Source organism: Taeniopygia guttata, chromosome 5 (assembly GCF_048771995.1).
Source record: "Taeniopygia guttata chromosome 5, bTaeGut7.mat, whole genome shotgun sequence".
Classification (NCBI taxonomy): Eukaryota; Metazoa; Chordata; class Aves; order Passeriformes; family Estrildidae; genus Taeniopygia; species Taeniopygia guttata.
The window spans coordinates 6,278,580-6,290,639 of NC_133030.1; the positions used below are offsets into that span (position 1 = coordinate 6,278,580).

General features: G+C 42.0%; 1 protein-coding gene across 6 annotated transcripts in view; it reads left to right on the forward strand.

Annotated features, from left to right (window-relative positions):
• The window catches only part of NAV2 (neuron navigator 2), a 377,851-nt gene that overhangs the window by 167,931 nt on the left and 197,860 nt on the right, over nucleotides 1-12,060 (forward strand). For 5 of the 6 annotated variants that reach the window (XM_072929489.1, XM_030273473.4, XM_072929490.1 and 2 more), the window contains exon 1: nucleotides 1,322-2,627. The exons of the other annotated variant lie outside the window; for it this stretch is intronic. In XM_072929489.1, coding sequence (XP_072785590.1) covers nucleotides 2,370-2,627 — 258 coding nt within the window. In that variant the 5' untranslated portion in view covers nucleotides 1,322-2,369. Of the gene's footprint in view, nucleotides 1-1,321; nucleotides 2,628-12,060 lie in introns of those variants that run through there. 6 annotated transcript variants of the gene reach the window in all.

The window sequence follows — 12,060 nt, forward strand, 5'->3', positions numbered from 1 at the left end:
CATTGCAATGTTGAGGAAGAATAGTACCTGATAATAAGTAGAGCACAATTTCTGTCTTTAGTTTTTAGTTCTGTCACTTAGTCACTGTGTAACCTTGGGTAAATCATTGAAGATGAGATCTGCAGAAGGATCCAGCAATGCTGCCTTTCATCCTGGAGACACCTACAATACAATCCAAGAAATGCCTCTTTTTTTCTGCCTGAAAGAGTCTCAGATCTAAAAACCTGAGGTTTGCACATTTAAAACTTCCTGAAAAGATTGGATGTCAAAGAGGCAGGTCCCAGCTCCCCTTGCCATCAGTGATTGAGCATGAATGAGCCTTCCTTTCCCAAGCACTGCTCACAGCCTGGATGGGGCAAGGGCAGTGGGGCTGGGCTCCCTCTGTCCTGCTGAGTTGCTTCACCCAGTGTTTATTTCAAATATTTCAAGTGTAGGTTCATTGTTTCTCTGAATGCCCCATCCCTGGAAGTGTTCGAGGCTGGATTGGATGGGGCTTTGAGCAACCTGGACTAGTGGAAGATGTCCCTGCCCATGGCAGGGTATTGGAACTTCTAATCTTTAAGATCCCTTCCAGCCTAAACCACTCTCTTTGTGCTGGGATCAATCTTTTCCTTGCTACCCAGGCAGTGGCTTAGGGGTTCATTACTTGGGGAGTGGATGAGGTGGGAATAAGGAGCTGAAGGAAGCAACCCTACTAGGAAAATAAAGTAATTAACTGGAACTGTGATGAAGATTTGATTGAAATGCACCTTTTGCTTCCATGTCTCATGTTGCTTTTGTGAATATTATTCTGAGGCACCCTCCTATAATTACAGAATTGTTAAGGTTGGAAGAGACCTCCAAGATCATCAAATGCAACTGTTAACCCAGCACTGCCATATTACCAGTAAACCATGGCCTCAGGTGCCATATCCATGTGTTTTGTGAACACTTCCCTGAGCAGCTTGTTCTAGTGCCTGACAATCCCTTCAGTAAAGAAATTTTTTCTAATATCCCATCTGAACCTGCCTCAAGTCACGGTCATTTCCTCTCCTCCTGTCACTTGTGGCTCGGGAGCTTATTCAAATTCCTGTTGATGCTGGCAGCGGGAGGTTTTTTTTTTCCCCGAACAGTCACGAACAATAAGTCACTTCCAGGTGTTTTGATTTGAATTTTTTTTTGAAATTTCAAAAAGAAACCGGTCCGCGGCTCGCTCCTTGCCGCGCTCCCGGAGCATCCATCCATCCCTGCAGATCTCGCCGCGGGAGCCGCTCCTCCCCCTGCGGAGAGAGGGAGCGATTTCTTGGTTATTTATTTATTTATTTTATTTATTTTTTTATTTTTTTTGTGTTGCAGCTCGGAGCGGGCAGGACCAATCCGGGGCCCGCCCTGCCCGCTCGGTGCCGGGCAGCCGCCGCCTCCCGCCCGCCCGGCTGGTCCCGGCCCCCCCGGGATGCTCCGGGAGCCGCTCCACTGCGGGAGGGAGCATGAGCTGCATCGCCTGCCGGCTGCTTTCCCTTCCCTCTCGCTGCTGAATCGCTTTCATTTTTAATCTCTTTTTTTTTTTCTTTCTTTCTCTTTTTTTTTTTTTTTTTCCCCACCCCTACTCCTCGCCCCGTCCAGGTTTTTACGCTCAGCACTAGGGGAGCCGGGAAATTTTGTGGCCGCTGACATATTTTGGTTTAAAAATCGCTGTCAGTGGACGTTTCTCCTTCTGCTCCGGCATCGTTGTCCTGTTCACAGCTATTTAGGCTTAAGAAGCTTGATTCTCTAAGGCTTGTATCCAAGGGCATCAGTCATTAACACACTGAGCTACATCTGCTTCTTGGCTAAGACTGAAGAAGGACATCTTAAGCTGGAAATCCTGCTCGCTCACTCTCTAGTGCGTACGGAAGGGGAAGCATATGCAGCAGCAGGTTCCTTTTTTTTTTTTTTTTTTTTTTTTTTTCCCAAAGGCTGCCTCACTTTGGAGATGCAGTGACAAGATAATGGAGTGAAAGTCTTTCATTTCCAGGCAAGAAAATTGCAGGAGTCAGATAGAAAAAGGAAGGAGCAAGTTACATAGCAGAAATAGAAAAGAGGACAGTGGTAAAGAACTGAAAATAAAATTAGAGGAAACAGGTGGAAGGCTGGCATAAAGCTGAGAAATATTTTAGACTGAAAGTGGTGTGTTTTTTCTTCTTTTTCTCTTTTTTCCTTTCTCTTTTTAATTTTTTATAATTGGTTTTATTGTTGATTTTAAATTCTAAGCTGATTTTGGAGATCTCTGCAGTAACCAGGCTGCTTTAGAGCAGAACAGCTTCCCCAGCGTGTCATTTTCTCTCTCCCTGCCTGCTGTCTCTGCTGTTGCTGCTGCTGACAGAAACGTGTTAGGAAAGCAGAAAGAGAAAATGCCAGCCATCCTGGTAGCCTCCAAAATGAAATCGGGACTACCTAAACCCGTACACAGCGCTGCTCCAATCCTGCATGTCCCAACGGCCAGGACCATCCCACAGCCCTGTTACCTGAAGTTTGGGAACAAGGTGGAGGTGACGAAGCCATTGTATTCCAGCCAGATTCCTCTCAAATCTTCCAATGGACAAGAAAACGCAGGAGATGGACTCCCAGGAAGGAAGAGTAGCTCGGTAGAAAACGGATTTGACACACAGGTTAGCAGGCACCAAATGCTGGGGAGGTGTATGTGAGAATTGATTTCTATGCTGAGAGTGTGCAGCAGGTTTTCTAGGGTAAATAGCATGGAATTGCGAGGAAGGGATGTGTGTGTGTGCCAACATCTGTCTGCAGTGGTGGGATGTTTTCTATTCCACACAGTGGCATGTGTAATTCTGTCAGCATGATGGAGCTGGTGATGGGGTGCTGAGGGATGGGGCTGCATGTGCTGCTTGCCTGTGCTGCCTTCTCCATCACCTCTGCTTGGACTGGGAGGGGGGGGGATTTACAGGAGGGAGATGGTGGAGATGTTGTTTGTGGGGTGTGTTCTTTGTGTGCTTTCTGTAGGTGCTAAGTGTAAGGGCTTGGGGAGGATTGCTGGTTGTCACGAATGTGTTTTGTGTTCGGTCATGTACTGTACCACAGCACTAGTTGTGTGAACGTTCTGTATTTGTAGCTGTGTGGGGAGTGAATGGGAGGCAGTGCTTGATGCTAGATTACAATATGCATGTCATTCAGTGCAGTTACATTAAACAGATTATGTAGGAAACCAACACTTAAGTGGAAATGCCTCTATAATGCTATATGTGCACGACATCATAGATGCAGCACATCATCAATGCACACATTTTAGGTTTCCCTTTAATCAGCGTCAGCCTTCTAATGTATTTTTATATGTGCTGCTTGCTGTAGAGGGAGGAGAGATGCCCATTGCTCAGCTGGTTTAATTTCTGTGGGCAGGGTGAGGTTGGCAGCGTGGCTGGGGCTGCCCTGCCCCGGTGAGCTCCGCAGCAGCGTGGGCACAGCGTGTGTGTGACTGCCACGAAGGGAGCGGAGCAGAGGGGCTGCTGCAGCAGCCACAACTGATTGCTGTGCCCCAGAGATGGCTGTACAGCCCTGGGATGTATTTTGGCAACAGCCCTATGCGTTCCACGCTGCTGCTGCCAATGTCTGAGCCGGTGGAAGGTGATACCATTATGCAGAGAGAGGGAAATGATGGCAGAGACTCACCTGGCTTTTTTCCTTCTTTGAGGAATAATGGATCATCCCTACCACCTAGATTCTGAAATCTGTGGCCTGGTAACCCTGTTCCATTCAGACAAGTGTGCCTACTGATTGGGCATGTGTGACCGCGTGCCCTGATTTCAGGATATGCTGCGCTTGCCTTGCTGGTAGACAGGGTGACGTATGGGGCTGCTCAGACAGATACAGCTGGAGCAGTTCCTGAGGGACTGAGAGCAGGAAAAGGAGACAGCCAAGCATGGATCCAGGCTAGTGGCAGCAGACAGACCAACCTGTCTGCCCTTACAAGATAATCAAGTGCTCTCTCTCACTTGCGCCCGAGTCTGTCCTTGTGATTATGAAACGTCAGCAAAAATCTCATTATCTGCCGCCCTTTCTCTCACACATGCCGTGGTTTCCGCATGGAAATCTACATTGCTGGAAAAGTGGTTGTTATTCAGAAATGCTTTCGCCTCTTGTAACAGATCACGCTCACAGAGATCTGCCAGTGGGAGCTGTTTGCAGCACTATGGTGGTTTTAACCCTTACAAGGATGTGGAACAAACCCCATTTTTTGTAGCCTGATGATGAAAGGGTCTTGATGCTAACTTGTTATATTTGAACAGGGAAAGATTTTGGCCAAGGAAATGTCAGATAATTTTACATTTTTAATTTCTTCAGCAGCAGGAGAAATCTTAAGCTTTGCATTCTCAGTAACCTCCTCTGGCTGGCAGTCTGAGCAGATGACCAGCACCTTTTAAGGTGTGAACCAGTGAGGCTTTTTTCACACAGTCATTTTTTTGTTATTCAGCAGTTTTGTTGATCCAGCTTTGATCCTTCTGCCCACAAAAGCATGCAGGGTTTTGCTGTTCAAGGTGGTCATTTGGAATGGCAGTTTATGTCTAGAGGGAGATTTTTCCAGATGGGTTGTGTCAAGGGCACTGTTCGTTCCTTTTCCTACTGTTCCTCCCTGCCAAGGGAGGAGGAACAGGATGGATGGACAGCTGCCAGCTGATAGGTCATCAGCTGAAGCACTTCTGTCTTGGAAGACCTTCAGCTACATTCAGGTGCAAAAGTGCTTTTTGATAATAACCTGGTGAGCTTTAGACTTGAATGCTGCAGGTCTGAATAGCCTGAGAATCTGAGGGTGATCACTTTGCTTCTCTGGGTGGTTTATCTGAAGCACCAATGTGACTCTCACCATTTTACTGGGCAGTCACCTGGCATCACCTGTGGGGGATAGAAGTGGTATTCTTACAGTACAATTTATAGTTTAGATCCACAAGCTGGACCATTGCCCAGTGTTTTGGCTCCTATCCTCTGTAGATCTTGGTCCCTCTGCAGAATTTTCAGCCCACAAGTAAGGACATTCTCCTGTGTGGGTGGAGGAAGAATGAGATTGTGTCACTTGGACCAATTCTCTTGGTTCTGGGAGTATTTCAGGGAGTTGTTCTTAATCCCATTGAAGTGGGTCCTTTTTGCACTACATAATACAAAATTTAGTGGCTTATTGGACTGATTATTCTGGAGAAGAGGCGTTGTCTAGAAGCCACCATGTGAGGATATCAGGCTATGTTCTCATGCTGGGTTAGCATCTTTCAAGCCACTTACACACCACTACAAAGCTTCATGAGCTTTTTTTGGTGCCAGGTGGTACCTTTCTAGAACCTGATCCTTCAGAGAACACGAGCACTGCAGGTGGTATTCATTAGAGCACCAAATTTTTTTAAAAACTGCTGAAATTCAAGATGTTCCACTTACAAATGTGTTATCAGTGAAAACTTCTAAATGTTTTGCTAATTTTGTTCTTCTTGATACAGTTTTATGTGTGTTAGCTGGATTTTATATAACTGGAAGTTTTGTGCCTTAAGGCCTTATAAGGGCAGTGTGTTTTTTAAAAAGCTGTGTAATTTATAAAAAGCATACTTGCTGAGTATTTCAGAGTCACTTTCCAAAGAAAGGTCTGAGAGTTTTAGCATCAAACCCATTGTAAATGCTATTCAGAAATCATAGGTGGATGAATCATGGCAGTATCATTCCTATTTTACTGTTACTGATATACACACTCTATTTTTTTTCCATATTAAATCCCCTTTGTTGTGCACAACAGTATCTGACTGTTGCACTGCTGCTTATTTTGTCAAATTTGAAAACACCACCAATAAATTGCACTTCCCATTTAGAGAGAATTGTTTTGGAAATATTTAACTTTGTTACCAGAGAAACTTGCATCGAGTAGATAGCAAGATTCTCATCTCTCATCTACAAAATGGAGTTTCTCAGTGATTCTGAGAAAGTTGGATGCATTTGGCTACTAAATTTGCATTAGTTATTTAAGAAAGAAATCATTGCCAATTAGGAGTCCGTGGTTGTGGTGTAATTGTTTGTGCAGATGCAAGAAGGAAGAGGCAATTGCAGGCAGTCTGCTGCCATGTCATTGTGAATGTCACTGACGGAGATCACGGATTTAATTAATTTGTTCATTGATGCTATGTTGTATTCTCCAACTTCTTGACTTTCTTTCTGCAGAGAACCTAAAAAATAGTGACTCTTTGTACCTTCAGTAATTAAAGCAGCACTGAAGGCACCAGGACCTTGCTAAATGGTTGGTCCCACCCTTCCACTGAAACACTTCCAAGTTAAGAGACATCTGTTTAACCTGGGTTTAAAGTATTTGTGTTCAGCAATTACCTGTCATTGTGCTTAGTTTGGCTGGGAGGGGAGGGGTTAGGAATTGGCATTTCTTTGCGAACTTCTTTGCAGCATTCATTTGCTGAAAACCAGATAGTTGTCCTCTCCTGGTGGACATGGCAAGCAGGTGCTCACAGGGTGGGATGTTCTCCCTCACTTTTCTCTTTCCCTACACTAGGATTTCTACAACTCTTGCAACTCCTTGTGCTGTCTACAAAACTCTTTTCAGTTTCCCTAGACCCTTTAAAAAAAAAAAATCTGTTTAAAACTGGTTAGATACTGTCTGAAATCAAGCTAACTCGCTCAGCTAGATTTTTCTTCATATTGTTGTCCCAGTTTGTGAAGATCTTGTTGAGCTGGGCAGCCTGGATCTGGGGGGTGGTCTAGTTTTGGGGTGTTCTAGATGCCCCCATTTTCTAGTCTTACACTAGATTTTTAATCTAGTGATTCTTTCCTAAATTTGTCAAGATCATCTACACTTGGGCTGTGCTCCAAAAGCATTCGCCACACCTGTTGAGGTTAAAAACATCTCTGTTTTTTTCCTCATTGCCCATCTGTAGTCCAAGTAATGACAAAGGTATGGAAGCTCTGTTACAATTCCCTGATAAAAATGGAGTGGACAGCCATTCCCAGGTTGGTGGCACCCTGCTGGCACCTTCCAGAGAGTTCAGTCAGCTGTGCACTGCTCTCAAACTGATTAACTTAACAGGTTCCTCCAGTATTATTCCACACTTCAAATTTAGACTCACATGAGGTGTTTGATGAGCCACATGTGACCCGTGATCTGTGGGCTCTGGGTTTCTCTTCTCTGCCTCATTCCCCTTGTGCCCATGCCATTAGCAATTCAAATGAAGCCACACAGTTCAGATGTTAGTAATTATTTTTCTATACCTTGATTAACTTTACCAGGAGCTGTTTAAACCTCTGTATCACTGTCTTGCCAATGTGAAGCTTCATAGAGAGAAAGATGAATGGAGCACACTGCAGAGAAATGATGCCTTCCCAGCTCACGTGCATTAGCCATTTTTGTGTGTGATATTGGGTTTCACAGTTCTCATACTGAACCAGCTTGCTGAAGGGATAGGGATCAAGCAAATCTTTATCTGGACCCAGTTAAAGTCAGATGAACATTATCTGGGTTCAGTGCCATTGCATGAGCTGCCTCACTGGTGTGAAATTTGGTCTCACTACGACTACTAAGCTAATTATAAGTGAAATGATGAGAAATGTGGTCAATCATACTGATAATTTTTACATAAAAGATTGTTTTTTGCAGTTGGAAGAAACCGAATGGAGTCACGTTTAAGATATGAACAAAGGATAGATTTTACTGAAGTTGGGAGAAGCTAAGGAAAACTATAGATTCAGGCTATCAAAATACATAAGCACAAAATAAATTTGAAATTGGTGCTAATTAGCTTGTTGATATGATTATAGTTATATATCTTAAGTACATGCTTACAAAAAGGCCTGTGCTGGATCTTTATGATGGATTTTTCTTTACACACTGTAAGCAATTTGAGGCCACTAAGCAGCCAAATTCTTCTATTTATGATTGACTTAGGTTTGATATATTTCTAGATACATAGTGAAAAATACTTAATTATTGGGGGGGTGGGGGAGGTTGTTCTAGATTAAATGTTCTCAGATAGAAAACAAGAAAACAATTCCAAAGTTGTTTTATTGTGATTATTAACATGGATTGTTCAGTGATTTGTCTTTTCATATAAAGAGCTACCTTTTCTAAAGCCTTGCATTTGAACAACAGGTGTAACATTGCACTGTAAATTCAGGAAGTTCTTTAATAATTGGGTTTTCATTTAGAACATGCAAAAGGTTACTTTGCATAAAGTAACTTTGTTCAAATTTCCATTTGTTTTTTTATCATATTGGAAAATGTTTTGTTTTTTTTTCCCTATTACTTGTGACAATCTATCTATTTATCTGGCTTCAAAAATTGAATATGCTTAACCTAAAGCACCTTAGAGGTAGGGATATTGTTCTTATGTTTTGGAGAACAATTGTTAAGTGGATGGCTGAGGCATAAAGAAATGTAGCCAAGGTCAGAAAGTCTGCAGCTCTATAGAAAATTACTAGCTAGTCCCTTGATACTAGATTATCTCTCCTTTGCTGTTACTTGTTAACAGCTCAAAATGCTCATGCATATGGTGTCCATGTGTTCTCCTTCTGTCCTTGAAACTGTTAGTTTACTCCATTCTGTTGAATTTCTTGAGTGAACACTCTCACTTTTTTGTCCCTGCTTTATCAAGTGGTTTTTGTCACCTTCTGCTGTGACACTTGATGCACAGTGACACCAAGCAGAAAGAGGTACAAGCATATTAGTATGGGAGAGCAACAGAAACTGCTTTTGAAATCTGCTGGCATTGAACCTGAGCTTTACTTCTCAAGAAGAAAAAAAAAATCTGATTATAAAGAAGTCTAATAAACAAATAATGAACCTTTCCCAAGTTTCAAGTATCTAGGAAGTTTAAAAAAAAAAAAAAACAAAAAAAACCCCCAAAAACCCCCACAAAAAGTCAATACCACTTGTGCTCTTTTTGCCAGTCCAGAGGGTATCAGAAAAGAAAGCCTTTATTTACCGAGACAGTGTGGATTCAGTTCTGGGTTTTGGAAATTAAGGATTGGTATTGACTGGTTTTAATTTGCTTTTAAGAGTCCTTTGAGAAATATTGTCTGCTCTGTAATTTCACTTTCCAGATTGTCTCACCACTAGATTTAAATCTCTGAACAATTTGTAGAGTATTTTAATGCTTCTAGCCTACAGTTCCCTGTTCTTACCAAAGTGGAAGAAATTAAGGAGGTGCTTAAATCAATAATTATTTTGCTTGAACTTTCCAAGTTTGCAACAGGATAAATATTGAAAGTGTTGTTTAAGAAGATACATTTGTGAATTAAGCAATAGTTGGGCCTTTAATTAAAGGGTGTGTGTTCTAATCTTGACCTTTTCTCCCATTTATTTTTTTGCTTCTTGAAACTTTGGAGCTAAATCTTCCACTTTTTATTTTGGTATTAAACAAAAGATGCTCTTAAAATTTTAACCCATTAATCTATTTTTTTTCCTTGCAGCAAACTGTAGAATCTCATTCTCCTGAGAAAGTCACCTGGCTAAAAATACCCTGCTTTAATATTATTTTTAGAAACATCTATATTTGAAGTATATAAATGGTTAGATATTATGTGTATTATTAGACATGAACTGTTGGTACATTTTGTAACAGGAAGCTGCTGGTTTTCCATTCACCAAGAACTGGAATTCAGTCAAACACTTGGCACTTAGCTGTATGCCTCTAATTTTATCTGTAAATTGTTTTTTCTGAAATAGTTTGTGGAAACAGTCTCAGTTTCTTCAGTTTTGCAAAGGCATGGAAATAACTGCTAAAACTTAAAACAAATAAACCACCTATTAAAATAAATGAGAAAACAGGTCACTTCTTATTTTAAAACAGGCTGAGATCTGAAGTTTTATTCTGATTCCACCTTTTTTTTTTTGCCTGTTGAAAGTATTTTTAGGTGTGTTATCCTTGGATTATTTTTCATTTTAATTTTGGGCTATTTCAGAATTGGAAGCAATGTGTGGGAAAACAATGCCTGAAAGGGAAAAGTATCCAACTTCTGTATTTGAAAATGCGCCTTTACCAGGATTTTTTCCCCTGTGCGTGTTGAGTTTTGGACTGTCATGCCATCATATTTTGACAATGTCTTGTTTACTTGCGTTTTTTAGCTTGTGTTCATCCCTTGTCTTGGGTGTTTCCTTAAGTCCTTTCCTTGCATGGATTTTTTTGGTCTCTACAGCTGTGGCTATGAGTTGTCGAGTTGTCGTATCCTCTCTTTCACAGTGGGAAGGAGTCTCCCTAAGTATCTTTATTTTACCTCTTGTCACTAATCTTGGTCCATTTCTTCTGTCTTGTCCTCTGTGTAATGACAGCCATGGTAAAATCCAAAAGTGCCTTGGCTTTACTGTGAGGGCTGTGAAGCCTTCTTGGAGAAACCCAGAGTTGTTTGTCTCACCTGCTGAAGAAAGCGAGCTGGTCATGCATATCCAGGCTTTCTCATGAAGTATATAATCCATAAATAAATAGAAACCCTAAACCAGCCCTTGACAGGTTGACTTGCTCTCTGGTTGCACCAGTAGCTCTTCTCAGTGCTGGGCTCTTGTTGGCTGGGTTACACTTTCTCCAGACAAAAGGACTGACCCAACTTCCCTGATGTTCTTCCTCATCTCCCAAATAACGTTGTAGGGACTGACAAGCCAAAGGAACTGGATTTCTCAGAGTTGTTTCGGAAGAACATCTTCTGGAACAGCTGTCTTGAGCACACCCATGCTTTGCTCTTGGGAGGAGTGGGAGAGGTGTGTGACAGGCTGGAATTGTAATTTTATGTATTTTTTGTCTCATGAAATGGCATTCTCAGTCGTGAATACTGTTGTAGTAGTACTTTTTTGTTTCGCACCATGAGGGGATCTTCCCTGATAGAATTGCTTATCTTCTGGAAATGCTGACCAAAAAGTATCGTATTGTCTTTTTCTGCCATCTATTAGTTCTATATACTTGCCTATTGGTAGAACAAAATGAATACCCTGGTGGGGTTTCATGTTGCTGATCTAGCTTGTGTGATATTTTATGGTGAATATGGGTGCTAAGACTATGTTATACTTGCATATCTTGAAACAAATATTTAGAAGCAGATTCCTTTTTCTTTAGCCATCTCCACTTGAGTCGTGTCCACTGTTGGAAACTACAGGTAATTTCAGTACTGGAATTTTGATCCACAGTGATCAATGTGCAACTTTGATTGCAGCTGGTGGTGACAGTAATTAATGGATCAGTCTGGTAAGACAGATTTGATTCAATTTTGAATTATTTTCCATTTTCCAGAGATGTATGGATATTTAAGTCTTCAAAAGTAATTGCAAAATGTCACGTGTTGTATCAAGATCAAATGTGCATTGACCATTTGATGCAATAGCTTGAAATTGAGCTTTTCTTGCTCAATAACCAGAGGTCAGTCTGCTTCTCAGGACAGCCACATGTATTCCAGACTTGTCTGAGGCTTAACTGGGATGGAATATTTTGGGAAGGAGTATTTTTGGCATCACTGCATCTTACTCCTTTGGGATGGGCTGTGGAGCACACAGGGGTCTGGTCCTCCACAGTAATGTGCCAGATGGGCACTGCCAAAGAAAGCTGGCAAAAAGGGGCCAGGTCCTCTAGTGTGGAGCTGGAGAGGGGAGGCAGCAGCATCCTGTTCATCCCTATGGAGCATCTCCAGGGGAATTGTAATGAATTTGCTTTATTTCACTGAATCAAACCTCTTTCTGCTTTTCAAGAGGAAGAGCAGTGGTTGCCTAGGATCCTGTTTCCAAGCAGTCAGATAGCAACTTCCCACACTGCAGCAATGCAGATTTTTCCTTTCCTGCCTTTAAGATGCCTTTTGGCCTTCCCCTAGTAGGGTTTGGATCATGTGGACCGATGGCTGGTTCAACCACCAAGTTGCAGTATGGTGTGGTGGGATGTCATGCCCGTGGGCCACCACCACTCGTGGGTTGGTTTATTGGATTGGACAGCAAGGCAGTTTACCTTATTTTTTAACACAAAAATGAATTCCACCTTCTCCTTGTAAACAAGGAACCTGAAATAATAATTTTAAAAAGTCTGTGGAGCTCCTAGACTTCTTAATAGCCGATCTTTCACTGTTTCAGCTTTGTGATGAAACTTAATC